This window comes from Capricornis sumatraensis, chromosome 2 (assembly GCF_032405125.1).
Source record: "Capricornis sumatraensis isolate serow.1 chromosome 2, serow.2, whole genome shotgun sequence".
Lineage (NCBI taxonomy): Eukaryota > Metazoa > Chordata > Mammalia > Artiodactyla > Bovidae > Capricornis > Capricornis sumatraensis.
This window is the reverse complement of record NC_091070.1, coordinates 78,707,192-78,732,828: the sequence shown is the minus strand read 5'-3', so window position 1 is coordinate 78,732,828 and position 25,637 is coordinate 78,707,192. Positions and strand designations below refer to the sequence as shown.

Here is a 25,637-nt window from a genome sequence, read left to right as displayed (position 1 = left end):
AGCTGTAAAAATATCTGGTTCATGTACTACTTGTAGCTCAGGGAGAAAGACTAGGTCTGGAAGGTCAGATTCATATGAAATTAAAACGCAGAAAATGCCAGAAATTAAGGTATATCTTATTTTTCAAAAAAAGTTAAAATGCTAGATATGAATAGTTAATCTCATTTGTTAGAATACAAAGCCTCAAACTTTTTAGTTTCCTCTGCAAAATAAGTTGGAGCGAGTAGGGTTTGAACCAGGCACCAGGCAATGCTCTTACAGGCCTTTCAGAGATGTCATTCTGGGATAGTTCGACAGGTTCAAGATCATAGCTTGGGAACAGAAGGCTGCTAAACTTGATCATCGGAGAAGGCAATGGCACCCCACTCCAGTACTCTTGCCTGGAAAATCCCATGGACGGAGGAGCCTGGTTGGCTAACAGTCCATGGGGTCGCTAAGTGTCGGACATGACTCAGCGACTTCACTTTCACGCATTGGAGAAGGAAATGGGAACCCACTCCAGTGTTCTTGCCTGGAGAATCCCAGGGACGGGGAAGCCTGGTGGGCTGCCGTCTATGGGGTCGCACAGAGTCGGACACGACTGAAGCGACTTAGCAGTAGCAGCAGCAAACTTGATCATATACCTTTATGCAATTTAATGGACTTTCTCCCTACCCCTGCCCATCACCAGCTCTTTTAAGACTATATAATATTTCCCTGAGGATACCTACAATCTAGCATAACGACCTACGATTTAGCAAAATGGGGGCTGGAGGAGGCGTCCAATAAATGTCTGCTGATTGAATGAACACCTGCGGGGCTAGGTTTTACCGCGCTTATTTCTAAGCGTACTCAAGAGGTCAGCTCCCAAATCGAGTTCAGAGCCGGGCGGAGGTCGAGCTCCCCCACCTTCGCTCCGCACTTGCCTTCTCCAATAACCAAGTCTAAACTGATGCCTACGCAGTGACCGGCTCCGGTGGTTCTCACTGCGGGACAACTTGACTTCCTCTAATGATCTGAGACAGGCATATGCAGTTAGTGCCCTTAACAGATTTAGGGCCGAGCGGATACCGAAACTCAGGAAGCGCCAGACACTGACTTAAAGCAGATCCAATTAGGACGCCCAAGAACCAAAGAAAGCCGGAACCCTCGGGTAGCCACGCTGTCCGCTGAAAAACCTATCCTCCCCTTCCTCCCACGCTACTTCGTTGCTAGAGCAACTGTGAGCCTTCACTAACCTGCCGGCGGAAACAGGACAAAAAGAGGACACGTCTCCGACTCTGGGACAGATCCGTTGCGCAGGCGCACTAGCTTTCTCTGGCTGTAGTTCTCATGCAGCAGACGTATTGTGCGTCTGCGCATTACTTGTTTCGCGCCTTGGCCGGCCTATACGCCTGCGCAAAGTGGCAACTCGAGGAGGGCGGAGCTTGGATATTAGCTGTGCGCATGCGCCAACTCTATATCCGGTGTGGTGGTCTATTCAGTTAGGAGTTTGAGGGTAGGCCGGCGGGAATATTCAGCTTGTAGCCGACTGTAGCCATGTCGGCGTCTGTGTTGTCGGTCATCTCGCGGTTTTTAGAAGAGTATTTGAGCGCCACTCCTCAGCGTTTGAAGTTGTTGGACGCGTACCTCCTGTATATACTGCTGACCGGAGCGCTGCAATTCGGTTATTGTCTCCTCGTGGGGACCTTCCCCTTCAATTCCTTCCTCTCGGGCTTCATCTCTTGTGTGGGGAGCTTCATCCTAGCGGGTAATGATTCTATAAGTGATCTCAGTAATAATGTGTTGCTTTGGTGTGTGCTTCTATTTCCACACAGTTCCCTGGTGGCTCAGACGGTAAAGCGTCTGCCCGCAATATGGGAGACCCGGGTTCGACCCCTGGGTTGGGAAGATCTGGAGAAGGAACTGGCAACCCACTCCAGTACTCTTGCCTGGAAAATCCTATGGACGGAGGAGCTTGTTAGGCTACCGTCCACGGGGTCGCAAAGAGTCGGACACGACTGAGCGACTTCACTTCACTTGTTTCCACAGTACTCGGTTCTGTATCAGACCACCGCCTTCTGAAGATGTGAGGGGAATCTGCATTGCTGTGTTTTTGTGAGTGGGGAAATTGAGGCTCATTCAGGTTGTCGTACGTAACACCAAAAAGCCGCCGAGGAACTGGACTTAAATCTAGAAACACCTTCATTCTGGTCCTCAACCTGGTGATCCACTTCACTTCATATTGGTCCAGGGAAAACTGCGTTTCATCTTTAACTTAAGTTTAACACAGCTTTGAAGTTGGTAAACAACCCAACTCTGAAGTTATTTTACTATCCTGAACTCAGCCTTCATTCTCATAATTCTGTTATTGGTGTGATACAATCAGAAGAATTTTATTTTTCCTTACGCCAAGTCTTTGGGTTTGAGGCTACTGTGGCTAAAATTGAATTGGCAGACCCCCCCCCCCCCCCCCCCCCCCCGCAACTTCCTCCCCAATGAGAAGTTGATGGGTTGTCATTGAAGAAAATGCCTAGTGAGAGGGAGTAGTGGAGTTCTTGTGGGGGATTGTGATTTCATAGGTGGTGGATAATAGGTAATTGGGTCTAAGAAATGAAAATTGCTTTAGGAAAAAGGATTCAGGACAATTCATAGTTGCTGTGCAAGGGTATTGGTTGCATTTCTTTTTATTTTTAAAATTTTGTTCTTTTAAAACATTTTTAACTGGAGGAGAGCTGCTTTACAATGTTATGTTGGTTTCTGCCATACAACAGAGTGAATCAACCGTAAGGATACCTGTATCCCCTCCCTCTTGAAACTCCCTCCCACTTCCACAACCCCATCCCCCATCTCTAGGTTGTCATATAGCACTGGGTTGAGCTCCCTTAGTTACACAGCAGCCTCCCACTAGCTATCTGTTTCACACGTGGTAATGTATGTTTCAGTGCTACTCTAAATTCATCCCACCCTTTTCTTCTGCTGTGTCCACAAGTCTGTTCTGTCTGCTTCTCTGTTCCTGCCCTGCATATAGGTTCATGAGTACCATTTCTCTGGATTCCATATATATGTGGCAATATATGATATTTGTTTTTTTGTTTCTGACGTCACTCTGTGTAACAAGCTCTAGGTACATCCACCTCAGTTCAGCACCCTCTGTTCCTTTTTATGTCTGAGTAATACTCCATTGTATGTATGTACAGCTGCTTTATCCATTTATCTGTTGACGGACATCTTGGTTGCTTCCATGTCCTGACTATTGTAAATAGTGCTGCAGTGAGATTTGGAGTACATGTGTCTTTTTGAATTATGGCTTTCTCAGGGTGTATGCCCAGTAGTGGGATTCCTGGGTTATACGGTAGTTTTATTCCTAGTTTTTAAAGTAATCTCCATACTGTTCTCCATAGTGACTGCCTCAGTTTACAGTCCCACCAACGGTGGAAGAGGGTTCTCTCTTCTCTATAACCTCTCCAGCATTTATTGTTTGTATAATACATTTTTTGATGGTGGCCATTCTGACCAGTGTGAGGTGGTGATACCTCATTGTTGTTTTGGTTTGTTTAGATAATTTCTCTAATAATGAGCCATGTTGAGCATCTTTTCATGTGTTTATTGGCTGGATTTAGAAAAGGCAGAGGAACCGGAGATCAAATTGCCAACATCCACTGGATCATCGAAAAAGCAAGAGAGTTCCAGAAGAACATCTATTTCTACTTTATTGACTATGCCAAAGGCTTTGACTGTGTGGATCACAATAAACTGTGGAAAATTCTTCAAGAGATGGGAATACCAGACTACCTGACTTGCCTCTTGAGAAATCTGTATGCAGGTTAGGAAGCAACAGTTAGAACTGGACATGGAACAACAGACTGGTTCCAAATAGGAAAAGGAGTACGTCAAGGCTGTATATTGTCACCCTGCTTATTTAACTTATATGTAGAGTACATCGTGAGAAATGGTGGGCTGGATGAAGCACAAGCTGGCATCAAGATTGCCAGGAGAAATATCAGTAACCTCAGATATGCAGATGACACCACCCTTATGGCAGAAAGTGAAGAGGAACTAAAAAGCCTCTTGATGAAAGTGCAAGAGGAGAGGGAAAAAGTTGGCTTAAAGCTCAACATTCAGAAAACTAAGATCATGCATCTGGTCCCATCAGTTCATGGGAAATAGATGAGGAAACAGTGTAAACAGTGTCAGACTTTATTTTTCTGGGTTCCAAAATCACTGCATATGGTGATTGCAGCCATGAAATTAAAAGGTGCTTACTCCTCGGAAGAAAAGTTATGACCAACCTAGACAGCATAGTAAAAAGCAGAGACATTACTTTACCAGCAAAGGTCTGTTTAGTCAAAGCTATGGTTTTTCCAGTAGTCATGTATGGATGTGAGAGTTGGACTATAAAGAAAGCTTAGTGCTGAAGAATTGATGCTTTTGGAGAAGACTCTTGAGAGTCCCTTGGACTGCAAGGAGATCCAAACAGTCCATCCTAAAGGAAGTCAGTCCTGGGTGTTCATTGGAAGGACTGATGCTGAAGCTGAAACTCCAGTACTTTGGCCACCTGCTTTGAAGAACTGACTCACTGGAAATTACCCTGATGCTGGGAAAGATTGAAGGTGGGAGGAGAAGGGGATGACAGAGGGTGAGTTGGTTGGATGGCAACACCGACTCAATGGACATGAGTTTGAGTAAACTCTGGGAGTTGGTGATGGACAGGGAGGCCTGATGTGCTGCAGTCTGTGGGGTCCCAAAGAGTTGGATATGACTGAGCAACTGAACTGAACTGATGCATCTTTGGAGAAATATCTGTTTAGGTCTTCTGCCCATGTTTTGATTGGCTTGTTTGTCTTTCTTATATTGAGCTGCATGAGCTGCTTGTATATTTTGGAGGTTAATCCTTTGTCAGTTGCTTTCTCCCATTCTGAGGGTTTTCTTTTTCTTTTTGTTTATAGTTTCATTTTCTGTGCAAGTGTTTTTAAGTTTAGTTCGGTCCCATTTGTCTATTTTTGTTTGCATTTCTTTTGACACCTTTGACCTTACTAAATCCACCACTGCCTTGTGTCTGTTTATTGTGCTGGGGTTTCTAACTTCCCGAAGTTGTTCTGTCTATTGGAAGAGAAGGGAGGAGGTCAGTTTGGCTGAGAAAGGGAATTGGAGGTGATTATGTGGAAGGATTAGGTAGTTCTGGGTGCTAGAACTTTGAGGGCTAGGCTAAGGAATTTTATCCTGTAATAGGAATGCATCTAAGCATTTAAAACATTTAAAAATTTTTTAAAATTTGAGTGAAGAAGAGACTTCATATTGGTGTTAATGTGTAGGATAAATTGGAGGGGAAAGTTCTCTAACCTGGTTCCCTTAATTTCTTTTTGGTAGTCTGTTCTCTTCTATCCCTTCTGCATGTGTTATGTAGCATATGCTCTTTGGAAATTGACTAGTACATTATAAATCAGTATAAGAGCCTGTCACTTTTTTTTTCCCCCCAAAGCCTGATATTATTTGGGCCCAATGAAAATGATCTGTTTTCTTCTATTCCCTCACGACTGGAGAGACTTACCATGGTTTCAAGAAGGAGCCAGAGGTAGAAAATTGCCATTGAGAAATCTTTTTTTGTTGTTTTTTCGGATCAACAGTTTACAGTGTAGAAGACTTCAATGATAGAATATTTTTCTTCTTCCAGACAGATTTCAGACATCCTCAGCAGCTGACTGTTTATCTTGTGGTTAGATATCTCTAGAAGAGGACTGCTGTCCCTTTTTCAGAATAGCATCCCAGTTTGGCAGCCCTTCTAATTTTTCCTTTTTTACTTGATTGAAATCCCTCTTTTTGCTCCTTTAAAGTGCTATTAAGGAGGGATGTGTGGAAAACATTAAGACTATCCTTAAAATAAGTCTTTGATCTTGAAATCAGTTTTTAAGTCGTTTCACAGCTTTTGTCTATTCTGTTTTCTAATCTTTATGAAATACTTTTGGAATTAACAAAGTTTTATTTCCCCTAGTTTATAGATCCAAAACAGTTTAAATTTGAAAGACAAGGAGACCTAATTCAGAGTGTTTTCTTTCTCATGGCAGCTCTTTGGCCATGAGGACTGGAGTCCAGTGTTTCTTTGGGAATTATCTATTAGATTCCTAGGCCCATAGCTGTTATCAAAGAGATTGGGAGTTTGGCAGCATTATGCCTGACAGTCCTGTTTCTAAATCTCATATCCATTGCTAGCTGTTGTCTTCTGTTACTCAGGTTCTCAATATTTGCTATCTGGACTACTGTAATATTCCTTATTGATCTCCCAGCCTCTGTCTCTCCCTCCAGTCCCTCTTACGCTATGTTTGCAGGCTTGATTTGACTTGCAGATTTAACTGTTCTACTCCCCACAGAAAATTTGTCTGTATCCAAAGAGAAATTTAAAATATTTTTTAATGGTGTAGGGGCTCTTTGATGATCTGGCTCTGGCCACATTGCTAGCTTCATCTCTTGTCTCCACCTCCTCTGTACTTTATATTCCAGTATTGTGTTACTTACTATTCCCTGAACATGCCAAGGTGTATTAAGCTATTTTACGTTTGTTTGATTGCCCAGAAAACTCCTTGACTTCTTAGACAGCGCAAGTGCTGCTTACCTGTGAGCCCTTGCCTGGCTCTTGAGATTTAGGTCTTCCTCCCATGTTCTGTAGGCGTGTAATGCTCTGTTCATCAATCAGTGCTTAATACTGGATGTTCAGTTATGAGCATGCCTCTGATAAGTTAAGGAATGTTGAACATTTATGTGTCAGGTTTCCTGGCAGGGAACGGAGAATTTAACTATGGAACATGCAGATGTGGTCTCCACTCCCATAGGGTTTATAATCTGGTGGGAGATGCAGGCAAGTACATGGATGTGGTGCTGTGATGGAGAAGTATTGGTGAGAGTAGAATGGGAAAGACTAGAGATCTCTTCAAGAAAATTAGAGCTACCAAGGGAACAATTCATGCAAATATGGGCTCGATAAAGGACAGAAATGGTATGGACCTAACAGAAGCAGAAGATATTAAGAAGAGATGGCAAGAATACACAGAAGTACTGTACAAAAAAGAGCTTCACGACCAAAATAATCACGATGGTATCATCACTCTCCTGGAGCAGACATCTTGGAATGTGAAGTCAAGTAGGCCTTAGAAAGCATCACTATGAACAAAGCTAGTAAAGGTGATGGCATTCCAGTTGAGCTATTTCAAATCCTGGAAGATGATGCTGTGAAAGTGCTGCACTCAATATGCCAGCAAATTTGGAAAACTCATCAGTGGCCGCAGGACTGGAAAAGGTCAATTTTCATTCCAACCCCAAAGAAAGGCAATGCCAAAGAATGCTCAAACTACTGCACAATTGCACTCATGTCACACGCTAGTATAGTAATGCTCAAAATTCTCCAAGCCAGGCTTCAGCAGTACGTGAACCGTGAACTTCCAGATGTTCAAGCTGGCTTTAGAAAAGGCAGAGGATCCCGAGATCAAATTGCCAACATCCGCTGGATCATCAAAAAAGCAAGAGAATTCCAGAAAAACATTTATTTCTGCTTTATTGACTATGCCAAAGCCTTTGACTGTGTGGACTGCAATAAACTGTGGGAAATTCTTCAAAAGATGGGAATACCAGACTACCTGACTTGCCTCTTGAGAAACCAAGATGCAGGTCAGGAAGCAACAGTTAGAACTGGACATGGAACAACAGACTGGTTCCAAATAGGAAAAGGAGTATGTCAAGGCTGTATATTGTCACCCTGCTTATTTAACTTCTATGTAGAGTACATCATGAGAAACGCTGTGCTGGAAGAAGCACAAGCTGGAATCAAGATTGCTGAGAGAAATATCAATAACCTCAGATATGCAGATGACACCACCCTTATGGCAGAAAGTGAAGAGGAATTAAAAAGCCTCTTGGTGAAAGTGAAAGTGAAAAAGTTGGCTTAAAGCTCAACATTCAGAAAACTAAGATCATACATCTGGTCCCATCACTCCATGGGAAATAGACGGGGAAACAGTAGAAACAGTGTCAGACTTTATTTTTGGGGGCTCCAAAATCACTGCAGATGGTGACTGCAGCCATGAAATTAAAAGACGCTTACTCCTTGGAAGAAAAGTTATGACCAACCTAGATAGCATATTCAAAAGCAGAGACATTACTTTGCCAACAAAGGTCCATCTAGTCAAGGCTATGGTTTTTCCAGTGGTCATGTATGGATGTGAGAGTTGGACTGTGAAGAAGGCTAAGCGCTGAAGAAGTGATGCTTTTGAACTGTGGTGTTGGAGAAGACTCTTGAGAGTCCCTTGGACTGCAAGGATATCCAACCAGTCCATTCTGAAGGAGATCAGTCCTGGGATTTCTTTGGAAGGAATGACGTTAAAGCTGAAACTCCAGTACTTTGGCCACCTTATGCGAAGAGTTGACTCATTGGAAAAGACTCTGATGCTGGGAGGGACTGGGGGCAGGAGGAGAAGGGGACGACAGAGGATGAGATGGCTGGATGGCATCACTGACTCGATGGATGTGAGTCTGAGTGAACTCCGGGAGTTGGTGATGGACAGGGAGGCCTGGCGTGCTGCGATTCATGGGGTTGCAAAGAGTCAGACACGACTGAGCGACTGAACTGAACTAAACACTTCCCTAATATGTTTGCTTTTCCAAAACATGCTTCGTAATTTCTCTCTGCACTCTTACCTGTCTTTTCTCTTTTCCTTTATTCTCAGTTGATCTTGGTTTGTTTTTTGCTTTCCCTTTGCCAGCAAGGAATCATAGCAGCTCACCTCCACTTGTACCCCTGCTCTCTGACTTACTTCCTGTGATGGTGGATGAATGATGTATCTCTTTCCTATCAGAGGCCACCTCCTCCATTTGTGAAGAGCATCTTGATGTCTCTTACTCACTCAAGGACTCAGCTTCTGTAATCATCCCTCCATTCTGTACCATAAATTTCCCTCCACTGGATCATTCCCATCATATACATATGCTCTAATTAATCATCCAATTTAAAAATTAATTTGACTCCAGATACCCCTGTAGCTACTGTTCCATTCCTTTTCCATCATCACGGAATTCCTTGAAAAAATAGTCTAGTCTAGTTGTTGTTTCTGCTTTCTCACTTTCCATTTGCTCTTAACCCACTCTTGGTGGTGGTCTTTCCCCACCACTACAGTGAGACCACTCTTTCCATCTTGCCAGATCTAACGGCACACCCCTCACCTTGCCCGAATGCTCAGCAACATTTAGCAGTTAACATAATTGGCTGCTTCCTTCTGAGTGAATGAGGTACTTTCTTCTCAAAACTTTTACAACACTACACTCTGCTGACTGTTCTTTCTTACCTCATTGGTTTTTCTTTCCTACTGTTTGTGCTAGGTGTTTCTTGGTCTGAGGGTATGGTTCCATTTTCTATTTCTTTCCTTTAGGTGAATTTAAATAATATCTGTGTAACTGCAACTGCCACATTAATATTTTCAGTTTTAACCTGTTCCCTGAATTCCAAATTAGCAAGTCCAGTTGCTCACTTGACATCTTCACTTGATGTCTAACACACAGCTCCAAATTGAACCTTCCAGCCCTATCTCTTCACCAGTCAGAACATAGTGTCAACGTTGGTTTAAATTGTTGAAGCTAAAAATTTAGGAGGTTTTCTTGATGCCTTGATTTCTCTTATCTCCCACACCCATTACATCAGCAAGCCCTTTTCCAAAACACAGCTGGTGTCTCTTCACTTCTGTCCATTTCACCACCATTGCCCGAGCTCTTTGGCTCCTACATGACTCTGTTGTTTCTTTAACTCTGCAGACCATTCTCTATATTGCAGTTCTACCATCTTTAAAAAATTAAATCAGATTATTTTACTCATCGGCTCAAAACTTAGAAATATTACTTCATTGGTCTTAGAACTACATCCAGACTCTTTACTGAAGCTTACAAAGTTTGGCCCTTGTCTGCCTCTTGCCCTTGATCACTAGTCTAGTCAGTCTGACATGTTGTACCTAGAGCATGTCAACATTGTTCTTGCTGCCTGGAACGCTCTGCCCCTAGATCTTTCCATAGTTGGCTCCTATCAAATTTTGTTCTTAAAATAGCACCTTGTTAGAGAGCTCTTCTGTTACCACCAAATAAGACATAGCTTCCTAGTCACTCTTCTATTACTTTGTTTTCTTTATAGCACATATCTCTACCTCATATTTCTTTATTTATTTGTTTTCTTGTTTATTATGTTTCTCTTCATTGAAGTGTAAGTTCTTTGGGAGCCAGACTCTTGTCTTATTCTGTGCCAAAATCCTAGCACACTGCATGGCACATAGTAGATGCTCAGTAAATATTTTGCTGAATAAATGAACATTTAAGGAGATAAATTAGAACCACTAAAATGGAGCAAGCTGCCTCAGGAGGTAGTACGTTTCCATTTTTGGAAGTGCTCAGGGAGAGACTATTTGTGTGTGTGTGGGGGTGTTTCTTGAACAGAGGGCTTCCATGATGACTCAGACAGTAAAGAATCTACCTGCAGCGCAAGAGATGCCGCTTGGATCCCTGGGTTGGGAAGATCCCTTGGAGAAGGGAATGACAACCCACTCTACTATTCTTTTTGCCTGGAGAATTCTATGGACTACAGTCTATGGGGTCACAAAGTGTTGGTCATGGCTGAGAGACTAACACTTTTTGAACAGGTGTTTTTTGCCTTTTTTTTCACCCCTGCATGTGGGGGATATGTTGCCTCTGTGGTAACAGAGGCTCTGGATGGTTTGTAATTCTCTACCTGGGCATGACTTATCAGACTCCAGAAATGGTAAGTATATTTTGAAATGATTCCCAGCTGATTCATGCAGCCCTCTTGGCATGCCCATCCCCACCGCCTCTTGGGCATTTTGTGCATCATAAGGGATGCTGGTCTCTATGACATTCAGGGTCCTTTGCATCTCTGCAAGATTCTGACTCTTACGTTGTTACTGAAGTAACTTCGGTTACTGTGATTGTGAAAATGGTAACATCAATTCATTTCCTTATCCACCTTCATGTGGAGTTTCTCTTTCCTTTTGTCCCCCATTCTCAAGCACTACTCTACTCCCACCTTCCACCCCAGTAGCCGCTGTTAATTGTGTTTGGTATCTCTTTCTCCAGATTTTTTCCTACATTGCAAGAAAAATGAGAAAATATATTTAAGAGAAACATGAAATAGAATAGTAGAATATTTTTGGGTTTTTTTCAATTAATATATTTTAGAAATCTTTACTATCAACCTATTGAGAATTCACCTCATTCTTTTGAATAATTGCATGGGTTTTATGGGGTGCCGTCTATGGGGTCGCACGGAGTCGGACAAAACTGAAGCAACTTAGCAGCAGCAGCAGCAGCAGCAGCAGTGTGATTTAATTAAATAATCCCTTGATGTCATTTGGACTGTTTTCACTTTTTTTTTCAGCTTTAGGTACGTGCTGTTAGAATGTCCTTGTTCTGTAAGATAAATTCTTTAGTTAAAAGGTGGCAATGTTTTAAACACTAATAGATGTTGCTAGTTGCTCTGGCAAATGGATGAACCAAGCTGTACTTGCCCAAGCAGATTTTAATTGGCCACCCTTGTTTCAGTCAGTGTCCTAAATGTTTTGAAGAGTCCAGGTTCCTGAAAACATCAGGGGTGTTTCCATGTTTAAGCATGATGACAACTCTGTTGCCATAGTGATGGACTCTTGATAACTAGTCTAGTAGTTTTCTGACCTTTGGGTTAGATCTCAGTTCATTGCCTTCTCTTGGTTAGTGGTAAAACGGATGCTCAGTTCAGTTAAGTCACTCAGTTGTGTCCGACTCTTTGTGACTCCATGGACTGCAGCATGCCAGGCTTCCCTGTCCACCAACTCCCGGAGTTTACTCAGACTCCTGTCCATTGAATCGGTGTTGCCATCCAACCATCTCATCCTCTGTCGGCCCCTTCTCCTCCTGTCTTCAATCTTGCCCAGCATGAGGGTCTTTTCCAGTGAGTCAGTTCTTTCAGTCAGGTGTCCAAAGTATTGGGAGTTTCAGCTTCAGCATCAGTCCTTCCAGTGAACACCCAGGCCTGATTTCCTTTAGGATGGACTGGTTGGATCTCCTTGCAGTCCAAGGGACTCTCAAGAGTCTTCTCCAACACCACAGTTTAAAAGCATCAATTCTTCGGAGCTCAGCTTTCTTTATAGTCCAACTCTCATATCCATACATGACAACTGGAAAAACCATAGCCTTGGGTAGACGTACCTTTGTTGACAAAGTAATGTCTCTGCTTTTTAATATGCTTTCTAGGTTGGTCATAGCTTTTCTTCCAAGGAGCAAGCGCCTTTTAATTTCATGGCTGCAATCACCATCTGCAGTGATTTTGGAGCCCAGAAAAATAAAGTCTGTCACTGTTTCCGCATCTCTTTGCCATGAAGTGATGGGAACAGACGCTAGTCTGAAGTAAATTTAAGTTCTGTAAGCATTTGTCACAGGTATAAAGATATTTTGGAAAAGTGTATCCCTAGAACTTTCTTTTCATGTCAGATGGTCACTATGGCTACAGTATCAGGTTGGAATCTTCAAGGGTACAGAAGGTGGCAATGGAGAGTTCTCTGTCAGAGCTATGTAACTTAGATCTCTTGCCTTTTTTGAAACCAGCAGCTGCTAGAACTGGGAGATCAAAAATTACAACTGTGAGGTCCTCGTGGATACACATCTCTGCTGTCTAATATACATGTTCTGTTGGAAATAATTCACAATTTTATAGCTTGGTCTCAGCCTGCCTCCTTTGTTACTACCTCAACTACATCTCAGTCTTAAAAAGTTTATAAACTTAAGTCAGGAGATAAGAGAGTTCTCAAGATTTTCTGGTTGTATATATGTTTTTTCTAAGTAAGCCTTTGATTTTTAGTTTAACTCTGAGAAGTCATATTGTTCCCTTTAACAAATAACAGCAGAAAATTTAAGTGTACAACTTGATGAACTTTAAAAAATTTACCCTTTTAATCACTACCACATCAAAATATAGAACATTTCCAGCACCCTAAAGGTCTCTCCGCATGCTTTCCAAGTCATCTCTCCTGTGAGAGATTAAAAACCACTCTCCTGAGTTGTATTACTGACTTGTATCCTGGCTTGTATTACTGTAGATTGTTTTTGGCCGGTTTAAAGCTTTGTAGAAGCTTTGTAGAAGAATGTACTTTTTGGCGTCTGGATTGTATTGCTCATCATGATGTTTGTGGAATTCATGCTGTGAAGTTCTTTCATTGCTTTATGGTATCTGTTGTATGCATATGCCATAATTTCCCCATCTTACTGTTTCGTTTGTGGATTTTTTTTTTGTTTGGTTGCTCAACTTGTGCGATCTTAGTTCTCTAACCAGGGATGGAATCTGGGTCCCTGTCAGTGAAAGTGCTGAGTCCTAACCACTGGACTGCTGGAGAATACCCCCTGTTTTACCATTGATATTAGATTGCACCCATTTGGGGGCCACCATCGGTATCATTCCTGTACATGTCTTTTGATGGACTTAATCACTTCTGTTGGAATAGAATTATTGGGTCAGAGGGTCTGAGTATGTGCATTAGTCATACATGTTACATACTTGATAATCATTTTTGTGTTTTTGTTCTTGTACAGTTTGTCTGAGAATACAGATCAACCCACAAAACAAGGCAGATTTCCAAGGCATCTCCCCAGAGCGAGCCTTTGCTGATTTTCTCTTTGCCAGCACCATCCTTCATCTTGTCGTCATGAACTTCGTTGGCTGAATCATTCCTGTTTACTTAACTGAGGAGGAGGAGACTAGAAGAATGTAAGTGATGATCTTAGCGCTTATCACATGATGTTGATTTTAGGAATAGAGATTGGAGGGGGCTGGTTTTGATCATGGTTGGCAGAGTTCCCATAGTGCTGATGAGAGCTTTGCAGAATTTTCCATATCGGTCTGCAAAGTTTGCGTTAATATCATCATGATTCATCAGTGCTGCTGATCTTGGTCATTGCCTTCTCTTCTCACAGTTCTGGAAATCATTAAGATAGCAGAAAATGGGAGTTTGCTTGTAGCTAATACATTAATTTCTGTACCAATAACCCCATGAAAATAACTCTGAGATCTTGGAAGAGACATAAATTGTAGATTTTGGTTTTAGTTTTGCTCTGTAATTTTTTTTCTGATATTGATCCCAGATGACTTCAAATGCTGAGCCATTGTTCCCATAGTACCTAGTATAGTGCTTACACCTGATACACGTGTAGTATATGCTAAATGAATGATAGCTTCATGATGACAGCTTCTTGCTAATACATGTGCTAAATTAAAAATTAATGGGAAAATTGGATTAGCTTGGGAGAACACTGTAAAATAATGAGATGCTATTTGGTTCACTTGTCAGTTTTCCTTTTTTTTTTTTTAGCAGTAGAGCTCTTTTATTTTCTAAGTATCTCATCAGTTCAGTTGCTCAGTCGTGTCTGACTCTTTGCGACCCCATGAATCACAGCACGCCAGGCCTCCCTGTCCATCACCGACTCCCGGAGTCCACCCAAACCCATGTCTATTGAGTTGTTGATGCCATTCAACCATCTCATCCTCTGTCATCCCCTTCTCCTGTCCTCAATCTTTCCCAGCATCAGGGTCTTTTCAAATGAGTCAGCTCTTTGCATCAGGTGGCCAAAGTATTGGAGTTTCAGCTACAGCATCAGTCCTTGCAATGAGCACCCAGGACTGATCTCCTTTAGGATGGACTGTTTGGATCTCCTTGCAGTCCAAGGGACTCTCAAGAGTCTTCTCCAACACCATAGTTCAAAAGCATCAATTCTTCGGATCTCAGCTTTCTTTATAGTCCAACTCTCATATCCATACATGACAACTGGAAAAACCATAGCCTTGACTAGATGGACCTTTGTTGACAACGTAATGTCTACTTTTTAATATGCTGTCTAGGTTGGTCATAACTTTTCTTCCAAGGAGCAAGCGCCTGTTAATTTCATGGCTGCAATCACCATCTGCAGTGATTTTGGAGCCCCCAAAATAGAATCTCAATATATAAAATGGCAGAGGAGCCAGGGTTGTTTTCATTGACACAGTTGAAAAGCGCTCTTTGCTTGGGCTCCCCTCGTGTGTAGTATGCTCTCCCCTCCATCCTTCCCTCCTAAGCAGAATCCTAAAGCTCTGAGAAGCACTTGACTCTGTATTAATACTTATTTTATGTATGAGGAAAGGGAGTTTCAGAACAGTCTACTGGGTTTGCTTGGCCATGCAGCTCAGTGGTAGCAGAGCAGTGTCCTAGCCCAGTGGTGCTCTTCCAATATCCTACGTTGCCTACTGATGAGTAAATGCGCTCTATTCTCTGCCTTTCCCCTACAGAATTAAATGTTGCTATTACTGGGGTAGAGAAAAGAGAACTTTAGGAAATGTTACCCCCTCTGGGGGAAGAGGCCCAACCTTTTTCTGTTGTACTTGGAAAGCTGTCATTTTTGTAATCAGAAATCTAACACATGAGTTACAATAGCCATGGGCAAGGTAAGTGTAAGAATGTGACTGACTGTACTTCAATTTCTATCATAAGTCAATCAGTCACTTAGTATATTACATAAAGCCTTTCCATTTTTTATACTGTCTCAAAAACAGTTCTGTTAGTTCAGGTGAAGTTTCACTTTTGGCAATAGTTGAGTTGAGAGATGGTTTATATCAGTGACAGAGGTTGAGAACCACTTCTTTCTACTATCCTAATACAGTTGAATTTTTTTGAGACCTGATCAGGACTTGAATTGTTCTCTCATATGCCAGTCAATGCCTTGATACTGGGAATACAAAGAAAAGGAAAATATAGTCCCTGCCTTCAGGAAGTGAACAGTCTAATGGAGAAGCCACGTACCCACAGAAGTTAGAGCCGTGCTAAAGACCTGACCAAAGTGCTCTGGGGGCTGAGAGAGGGTGGCTGCCATGCTACCTGGGAGCAGAGGCCGCAGGCGAGGTGTCTGACCAGTGACAGCTTCTTCAGTGCAGGTAGAAAGCTTAGCCAGCAACACTGACCTTCATTGGCCTGTGAACATCCTGAGCAACCCCGGGCTCCGATAGCAAACTTGCTGGAAAGGTCATAAGTCTTCTGATTGCCTTACTCTAAAAGCAATGCCTTACTTCAGAGCAATGCCTTAGTCTAAGAAGGAAATGCCTTACTCCTTTCTAGATGAGTCATGGTGGTGTATGCTTTAACAAGGGGACAGAGCATACAGTCCAAGGATGTTCTCTAGGATCAGGGAGGCACCAAATCGTGAAAAATTATCTCTTAGGGCTGTCATGATTGGAAGAGGACTCTGCTGCAGAGAGCTTGGTATTTCAAAATTATGACAAAAACAGACAAAAAAGCAGGCTCAGCAGAAACTGCATACGGTAGCCCATATTAACGACCTAGGGCCACCTGTTCAGCTTGGAATTATGGGTCCAGGGTACAGCATAATCTTCCAATCCCAGATTACAGTGTTAAATCATCCTATAGAGGGTATACTCATAGAGAATTCTTCTGTGGGGGACTCATCAGGGTTTTTTTCCCAGAGATCTTTCATTTGACATACAGTATACTGTCCTGCTCTCAATCTTCAAATAGACATTTTTCTGCTCTTTTTCTGTGTTTCTAATTCAGTTCTATGTGCGGTGTCCTAAAACATTTTAAAAAATGGTTTTTAAGTTTTTCAATATTTATATCAGAGGGTACAATAAAAATTTAATACTTTCCATATTTGCCAAGTATGTTGGGAGTTGGGTATAAAAAGAATAAACATCTGTAAGCATAGTGTACTGCTCTTTGTGAATTTCGGGGTAGCATTTAAAACCAGCAGTGACTCTGAAAGAGGCAGATCAGAAGAAAATGGCACTGAGTTAAAGAAATGTTTTCAAGGAGAAGTAAGGAAGTTAGCAGACAGTGAATGCTCACATGGATCAGGTTTTAAATGCTTCTTATTCTGTCTTATTTTATTTTCAGAACAACCTCTTGAGGATAAACTTGCTAATTCCATTTATGAATGGGAAACTGAGATTCAAAGAGCCTTACTGGAAATCTTTTAAGTCTGATAATCCAGTCTGATGTCAAAAAATGTTTTTAATCTCTATTTTCGCTTGTGTTACTTGCTCAATCTGGTCCGACTCTTTGCAACCCACGGACTGTAGCCCACCAGGCTCCTCTGTCCATAGGGATTCTTCAGGCAAGGATACCGTAGTGGGTTGCCATTTTCTTCTCCAGGGAATCTTCCCGACACAGGGAAACCTGGGTCTTCCGCACTGCAGACAGATTCTTTACCATCTGAGCCACCAGGGAAGCCCTAACTTTGCTTAAAATTGCTTGTTGTGGGAACTTCCCTGGTGGTCCAGTGGCTAAGATTCCGTGCTCCCAATGAAGGGGGTTGGGTTCGATCCCTGTCAGAGAATTAGATCCTACATGCTGCAACTAAGAGTTCTTCACCACAAGTGAGGTTCCTGTACTGCAACTAAAGATCCGGCATGCTGCAATGAAGATTGAAGATCCTGCGTGCTGCAACCAAGACCCGGGGCAGTCAATAAATATATATTAAAAAAAAAAAAAGAAAATCACCCTTCTTAAAATAATTGCTTATTATAAAGTATTTGACAATTGCACAGTCAGAGAAATGTGTTTAAAATGTGGCCACAGTTATTTTACCACCATCTTTTCCTTTATTACTTACTTTCTTTGCTTGTATGACAATGTTAAAAATACAGAAAAGTACAGAGAATAATATAACACCCCCATATTCATTACTTGCAATGAACAGATTTTGAACAGAAACTAAGCTAAAGTTCCTTTGAATCCCTTCAGTCCCCATTGTTTCTCTCTGCTATAAGACTTTACTGTCTTCTTGAAATTTATAAATATATAAAAACTACTGTTAACACAACCTTGTCCAAACTTCAGACTTTGTGGCCCCCTGAAAACATGTCCAGAGATAGCAGAGTGAGAAACCTGTGGTAGAAGTTAGCTGTTCAGTTGGCAACACTGGTATAGGTGGCTATTCCTGGGGTCAAAAATAGACTTTATAATATTTAAAAAATTATTATAAAAAGGAAAAATGCTCCTAGTGAGCTTCTGAGTTGGGAGAATCCTTGCTCCACTAAAGTGATGGTATTTGGCACTTAGGTGGCAGTAAGTCTGTTTTGAATGCATCGTATTCAGTAGATTTGAATAAAGATTTACATAACTACAGGTGAATATTTCCTGTTCTGTTTTTCCATGTCTCCTTGTGAAATTCTTTTCAGAAAATGTCAGCCTACCTCAAGTGTTTGGAAGGGAAGAGAGACTTAGCTACATTGGATCACAGCTTGGGAAGGGAAGTTCAGAGGGAAGAGCGAGCAGGGCTTTGACAAAGGGACACACCTGAGCTTGGCAGTGTGCTTAGCCTGGGGGAGATAATTTGCCACCAGCTTGTGCTGAAACCTTGTTAGTGTTACTTTGTTTTTATGGTGGAGGCGGTTCTACAGGTCTTTAAAAATTCATAGTGTTTAATCCTGGCTGAAGCGAGGGTGCTGCAAGGCTGGGCAGAACATAACTCTGACTAACGGAATTATATTCCAACAAGCAATTGCTGTTGGCTTTTCGAATTCGTCAGTAAATATCAGTACTATAGTAATCTAGAAAACTACCTCTAAAGGGAATCTTAATGTTATTTTTTAGGCTCTACTGCCACCTAGTGGCTTGTACATTTCATGGCTGAGAGAATATACTACAAGTTCAAAAGAGAAACTGAGTTTAGGGGAAGAGACCACAAATACCTTTGTGATAAAACCTAGTTTCCTTCCAGTCACAGGAGGGCAGCAGAGATCCAGGTGGGCCTAGATGTTAGGTGGGGGTTGCTTTACATTCTGACCAGAAGTGGGCAGTGTCGAGTGAGGCACAAAAGGGTATGCAACCTCACAGTGACCCTAGGGTTTTGTTACATGTGAAGAACAAGTGTACAGTGGCCCACGGATGTACTTTTTATTTCTTTTCCTTGTCAGTTCAGGAGCTCCCATTTTGGCTTATTCTAGACCTGTTTCTGACTTGATGGACAGGGAATCCTGGCGTGTTGCAGTCCATGGGGTTGCAGAGTCGAACACAACTGAGTGACTGAACTGAACTGAACTGAGGCCTGGATTTCCTCTTCTCCTGGCAGCCAGCTTTAAGTTTGTGTTTGTGTGAGGGGTTAGTGTCTATTTCATTTTCTCTGTGACATTTTACCTTATATTGGATTAGCCATCAGATAAGTTCTGAAAAAGGGGAATACTCTAAATTTGTAGAAAACATCTTGAGTTAGCATAGTCTTTTTTTCAACCCCCCTTTTTTTCCTTGGTTGGAGAATGAGCTTAGTTTTTTTTTACCTATTCTTAAAACCTTGAATCTACTTGTTTTTTTTACTAAAAACCCCTGATAACTGATGACTTTTAATTGGTGATTTTGCTCTATTTTTTATTTGGTTCATTGAAAACCAGCAAAAAAAAAGAGGGACTATCAGGTAGATTTGTATATGTGTGTTTTTTTTTTTTTAATTTTGTTCTGTTTTTTAAATTTGGCTGAGCTTTGTGTCTTATGGAGTCCTAGTTCCTGACTAGGGATGGAACCTGGGCCCTGGTAGTGAAAGTGCTGAGTCCTAACTGCTGACTGCTACAGATTTGTGTTTGTGAAGTCCCTGCCTTATTTTCTCTACCCTTGCAGCTCAGATGATTCCTGCTGCAAGTCATTCTGCCCCCAGGTTGCATAGCAGCCTCTTGGGGCTCTCACGGTCCCCTGTGCCTGCCCCTAATGCTGCACTTACCATACACTTATGAAACCATTCATTTTCCTGTCTCTCCCACTGGACTCTTACATGCCCAGGGAATAGGGACCGTAGAGCTTAGCACAGAGCTGACAGTCATAGTGCATGTTTGTTGTGTAAATCATTTTCAACAGCAAGAAATGCTGTATAGAATAGCTGTATCCTTAGTTATGTGGATGCTCAGACATGAGGAATGTGCTGTAGGAGAACGGAGCCAGGGAAACAATCCGCATGAAGGGTGGCAGAGTGGGGTATGAGCAGGAGAGTAGAAGTCAGAAGACCTGTGCTATAGACTTTGCTGTGCTGTTAACTAGTTGGATGGAGAAATAAGCTTGTCGCTGAGCGCTCATCTCCCCCGTCTTTACAGGGAGGGAATTGGCCTGGGTGGTCATCGGAGTCTCTTGCAGTTGTTGAAGCCTCTGATTAATAGTATTCATGATAGTCCCATTGTGTTTGAGGAGGATCACACTGTGTGGATCCTCAGCTGAGCTTTTGCTTTTTTTTCCCTTGCTTTTTTCCTTTAGTTTTTGCTTTTTATACATTATCAGGTTTTCATCATCTCTCAGGGTGGTGAAAAGTTAAAAATGCACAATGTTGGTATAAAGCCTTTTACAAAATTAGACAACATTTGTTGAGTGTTTTACTGTTATCACATTACCAGGTTTGCAGGACTCACACACATTCCACGTGCACTTTTATACACATCAACCTGTGTCATCCCCCAGCTCATGCTGGGGTCAGTTCAGTGCAGTCGCTCAGTCGTGTCTGACTCTTTGCGACCCTGTGGACTGTAGCACGCCAGGCCTCCCTGTCCATCACCAACTCCTGGAGCTTACTCAAACTCATATCCATCGAGTCAGTGATCCATCCAACCATCTCATCCTCTGTCGTCCCCTTTTCCTCCCACCTTCAATCTTTCCCAGCATCAGGGTCTTTTCCAGTGAGTCAGTTCTTCACATCAGGTGGCCAAAGTATTGGAGTTTCAGCTTCAGCATCAGTCCTTCCAGTGAATATTCAGGACTGATTTCCTTTAGGATAGACTGGCTGGATCTCCGTGCAGTCCAAGGGACTCTCAAGAGTCTTCTCCAACACCACAGTTCAAAGGCGTCAATTCTTTGGCACTCAGCATGGCACTCAGCACGCTGGGATGGAGGTAGACAAATAGTAGTAATCCCTTTCTATACATGAGGTAAGGAAACCTTGATGAAATTTAAATTGATTTGTCCAGGGCCTGGAACTAATAAGTGACTGAGTAGGAACTCGTTAACTGTCATTTTTACTCCAAACTTCTATATGCCTTTCTCTCTATAGTTTTCAAAGACTTTTGGATGTCTTGTTAGAAGGTTTCCTTTAACAGCATCAAAGTTGCTTCTCTTTTTTAAATAGGAAAAACTTAGAGGTAAATGTTTCTGTACAATAAGTCATCTTTAATATGATCTGGAAAAAATGGAGGAGAATGCATATCAGGAAACCTGACTTTATCTCAAGAGGGTGACCCCCAGCACTGTCCAATAGAACTTTGCTTTGGGCAAACTTGAGTCTGCAGCTGCCCAGTATGGTAGCTATTGGTCACGTGTAGTTAGTTATTAAACATTAGAGATGTGGCTGTGTGACTGAGGCACTATTTTTTTCCGTTTTGGCCGCACCCCGCGGCATGTGGAATCTTAGTGCCCTGACCAGGGATTGAACCCACACCCCTTGCACTGGAAATACAGAGTCTTAACCACTGGGTCGCCAGGGACGTCTAAGACTCTGAATTTTTAATTTTATTTAATGTTAACTCAGTTTGAATAGTCACCTGTGGCCAGTGGCTGTGATGTTGGACAGCACAGCTCTGGACAGATCTGTCAGACTCTCAGATGGCAGTTGCCTCATCTGTAAGATGAGAAGACTGGATGCACTTTGATTCTTATTTTCTCCAATTTTAGTTTTAATTGGGTGAGTAGAATCTAGGATGAGATGGATTTGAAGGAAAATCGGCATTTGAGCAGATCTGCTCAGTGCTGGTGTCGGAATAGAGATGGTGCTGAGGAAGCAGACATTCCGGGTGGAAATGCCCCTATCTGGCATCATTGTGTGTGACTTTACAGAGAGCAATTATTTTGAATAGGTCTTTGTGTTGTGCCTTGCTTTCTCTTGAGATGACAGGAACAGGTTGATGGAATGGTGCTCTCTTTCCTGCTTGGGTGGATAGATGGAAGAAGCCATGCTCACTCTCCTCAGCAGGTGGCTTTCACTTCACATATCTTGTTATCAGGGGAGGAAACTTTATTAGTCAGTTTCCTGAAATCTTTATCCCCTGGTTAACAGTTAAAATCATTCTTCTGACCTGGTGAATAGTTGAGTTTTGTTGAGCTAATAATTCAAAGACTCCTGGAAGCTCTGCTTTTAGAATACTGTCTGGTAAATATACTTTTGCCTTAAAAGAAAGGAGCAGATCTATGTAAATAGGAATTTTCTGAAAACGATTTTCACAGAAATTTACTCTCATGAATCATTTTCTTGCCTTTTAGATGGACCAGTCCCAATGTCTTAGATTCAAATGTTTTAATATCATAAGATCTCAAAACTTGACTCTCCTAGTAAATGAGGATTTCTTTCAGCATTCTCAGTGGGTCAAGGCTCTTCCCTGACGTGGCCTGCGCTCTAGTCCTCTCTCACCTTGGCTGTTAGCGCTGATGTGATAGTCTGTTGTCAGAGAGTAAGAAATTTGATGGAGTGAATAGGTGAGTTTCAGGAGATCTGTTTGTCCTTTGTTTGGCACTGTGATCACTTTTGCTCCCCAATTTTTGCTCTTTGTTTTACATATTTCTTGTAATTCCACTGATGTAGGAATATTCTGCAATTATGTAGCATTTCTCTAAGTGCCATTGTTAGTGAAATAACAGTCTGGTGAGGAGTCTAAGATCTTTCCTTTAAGCTCTGATGCTAGAATCTCCAGATCGCCTGAACCAATACACAAAGTAAGGTGGTGCCCTTTCACGTAGGGGGTAGCCCCCCTCTTCTGAAAGGTAGTATTTCCCAAGATTTCTCAAGTCATGACACACATGGAAGATGGCACATGGAGGATGGTGCACTGCAGGAAAATGGGCTGCTTGCGGCTGGGGACGCTGGGGCGCCTAGAGCCAAGGGGTCACCCCTGGCCACACTGAGTTGGAGCACACTGTGTGGGTAGCCCTCCCAGAGGGGTGGGAAAGAAGGCCACTTCTCTTGGGGTTATTTTCCACCTCATTCTTGCCAAAAACAGTCTTACCTTTAAATGAAAACTATTCCTTCTCGTTTGGTCCTTTGTTAAACCTGAGGTTGGGGATCTTTTTCTAGGTTTTTCGAATTCTTCTTTCTTTCACTCCCCACCACTCCCACCCCAATGATAAGTTAGTGCTTTATAAGCTTTCTAAATCCAGAAAAGTTCTTTAGGTTAAGTTGCACCCTCTCACCACAAAGAGGGTTTGTGGATCAGGGAAGTCAGAGTGGCTTACATGAAGTCACACAGCTTATTAATTGTAGAGCCAGTGTTAGAACTGCTTCTACAGTTCAAGTCAGTTATGTCTTGGAATTGAGATTTGAGCTTTAGTTTTTATGGATACTTCTGTAAAATGTTCATTGAAAAATATTTGCTTTATTTTGGTTGTTCTACCCTGGTTTAAATACTTTCCAGAATTGGGGAACCCTGTAACTGCCTTTGTCTATATGGGTTTAGAATTTAGGTTAAAGGATTTGAGGCCCTGTCTGTAGTATCACAAGACATTTTAGAAACCATGAATCTCTCTTACCTCTCTGCTTCTTTCTTTCAGGTTCACTTTTTAATTTCCCCTGGATAAGAGCTCTTTGAGATGGCAGTTTGCTGGACACATGGATTTTCTTCAGATTTATGCTTACTACCAACTCCTTGGGGTGCAGGTGGAGAGCCTAGAGAAGTTCCCTAGGTTCCTTCCGAGCCAGAACAACTTTGTAATGCATTTGTTAGTACAGCCTCTGCCTTCCATGAAGTGTAACCTTTTTGCCTTCCAAATTAAAAAGTTCCATGCCACTCCTTCCTCTGCCTCTGGCTGTGTTTTTTGATATTAAAATCCTTTTCCTTCAGTCCTCTGTGCAAATTTCTTTAGGAGTTGATAACTGGCAACTGTGAATCTACCTCCATGTTTTCATCAAGTGTATTTGAAGTTAATGACAAAAGGCAGCTCTGACAACCCTGGGAAAGGAGAGCCCTTTGTCTTTTCCCTGGAGCTGGTAATCCCTTACTAATCCTTCAATTGTTGCAGGTGGTTCTGCTCTTATGACACAATGCATTCCTGGGACTGCATCATTAAGCACTTTGTGAGAAATTGAACTACATGTGTGCTTCCCCATTTATATGTTTCACTGTGATTTAGTGGTGAAAAGTGATATACCGATCTCTTAGTGTAAGAAGAGTACGAAAAGTGTGGGAGTTGTGTATATGCTTATTTATGAGACACCGCTCTCCAGTACTCTCACTTTGTTCTTACTATTGTCTCAGGGGTTCCAGTCCTCATTAGGTAGATGAAATTGAAGCTCCAATTTGTAACTTGCTTTAGATCAGAGTTCATGACACGCTTGGGTGGAACAATAGGTCTGCTGGCTGAAGTCTAGGCATATTTATATGTATTGTGGTGGCAGCCTTATTTCCATCTTGGGGGCTGTATATAGGAAATAAGCTATGTTGAGGATTCCACTATTTAAATTTAGCTGACTGCTGCCTTGGTAGGTTGGGCTCTAGAGGTTCCCCAACTTGGCTGCACATTAGAATTGCTTAGGGAACTTACAATCTCAATGCCCAGGGCACAGCCCAGACCAATTAAATAATCTTTGGGGTGGCATCTTTACTTTGTACAGCTACCCAGGAGATTTTAACATGCAGCCAGATAGGAGAAGTACTACTGGATTCTTGTTCCTCAAAATGTAGCCCATTGACCAGCAGTATTGACATGACCTAGGAGTCTTTGAAAAGGAGACTCTCCAGCCCCACTTAACTCCCTCCTGAAGCAGAAGCTGTTTTGACGTGGTCTGCGTGTGAATCACGTGCATATTAAAGTTTTGAGAAGCACCCATCCAGACCAGTGGTTCTCAAATCTTGGTTTATTTCACAATTCTCTGGGAACTTAGTAATGAGCTTGGGCCTCTGTTTTTTAGCTCTCCATGGAACTCTGATACACACAGGTTCGAAAATAGTTCTGGATCCGGAGTCATCATCACTGAATGATCTGGCAGTGTTTCACTAAAACTATCACAAAGGCAGGCAGTTGGTCCTTGGGGCATGGTTTACCATTCTGAGGGATATTAGTTCACTCATAACAATGTTTTCAAACTTGTGTGCAGGTATGTACCTTTATCAGGAGGCTTCTGAACAATTTTTAGTGTAGATTGATAGACCAGTATTTTGAATAAGAAAAGCAGTATAAATGGGCTTAAAAACTGGGAATAATAGTACTAATTTTATCAAGGAAGACGTTACAACTTTCAGAGCCTCTAGTACACACATTTTAATGTCTATCCATGCTCTTGAGATACATGGGGGCAGATAGCAAGCACCCACTTAACCAGGTCAGCTGTTATCTCGGAGGTGATTTACCCAAGCCAGTGACCATCAGTGGGAAACATTCACCTCGTGTGGTCTTCCCACTGTTTGCAGCAGGGCAAAAGCCTACAGACAGCTTTTAGAATCTTGAGTTTAAATTCAGTTTAATAAAACTTCATTTTGGGGCTTTGTTCACTTGTTCAGTGGTTCTCTATTAAAAAAAAATTATTTTAATTGGAGGCTAATTACAATATTGTGGTGGTTTTTGCCATACATTGACATGAATCAGCCATGGGCGTACATGTGTTCCCCATCCTGAACCCCCCTCCCACCTCCCTCCCCATCCCATCCCTCAGGGTCATCCCAGGGCACCAGCCCTGAGCAC

At 42.2% G+C, this 25,637-nt stretch overlaps 1 protein-coding gene across 2 annotated transcripts; it reads left to right on the top strand.

Moving 5' to 3' along the window:
• Positions 1-1,417: 1,417 nt before the first annotated feature.
• DAD1 (defender against cell death 1) lies at positions 1,418-23,733 on the top strand. 2 transcript variants are annotated; one of them, XM_068965402.1, is made up of 3 exons: positions 1,418-1,729; positions 13,558-13,732; positions 23,511-23,733. In XM_068965402.1, the coding sequence occupies exons 1-2, from the start codon at positions 1,519-1,521 to the stop codon at positions 13,686-13,688; spliced, it is 342 nt and encodes a 113-aa protein (XP_068821503.1). In that variant the 5' UTR covers positions 1,418-1,518; the 3' UTR covers positions 13,689-13,732; positions 23,511-23,733. The 2 variants fall into 2 exon arrangements, with proteins under 2 accessions (XP_068821503.1, XP_068821504.1); XM_068965403.1 differs by lacking the exon at positions 23,511-23,733 and adding an exon at positions 16,899-18,062.
• The last annotated feature ends 1,904 nt before the right edge of the window (positions 23,734-25,637 follow it).

Coding starts and splice junctions, on each gene's coding strand:
- DAD1 (XM_068965402.1), top strand. CDS start 1,519: ATGTCGGCGTCTGTGTTGTCGGTCATCTCGCGGTTTTTAGAAGAGTAT. Junction 1,730..13,557: donor GGGGAGCTTCATCCTAGCGG/GTAATGATTCTA, acceptor GTTCTTGTACAG/TTTGTCTGAGAATACAGATC.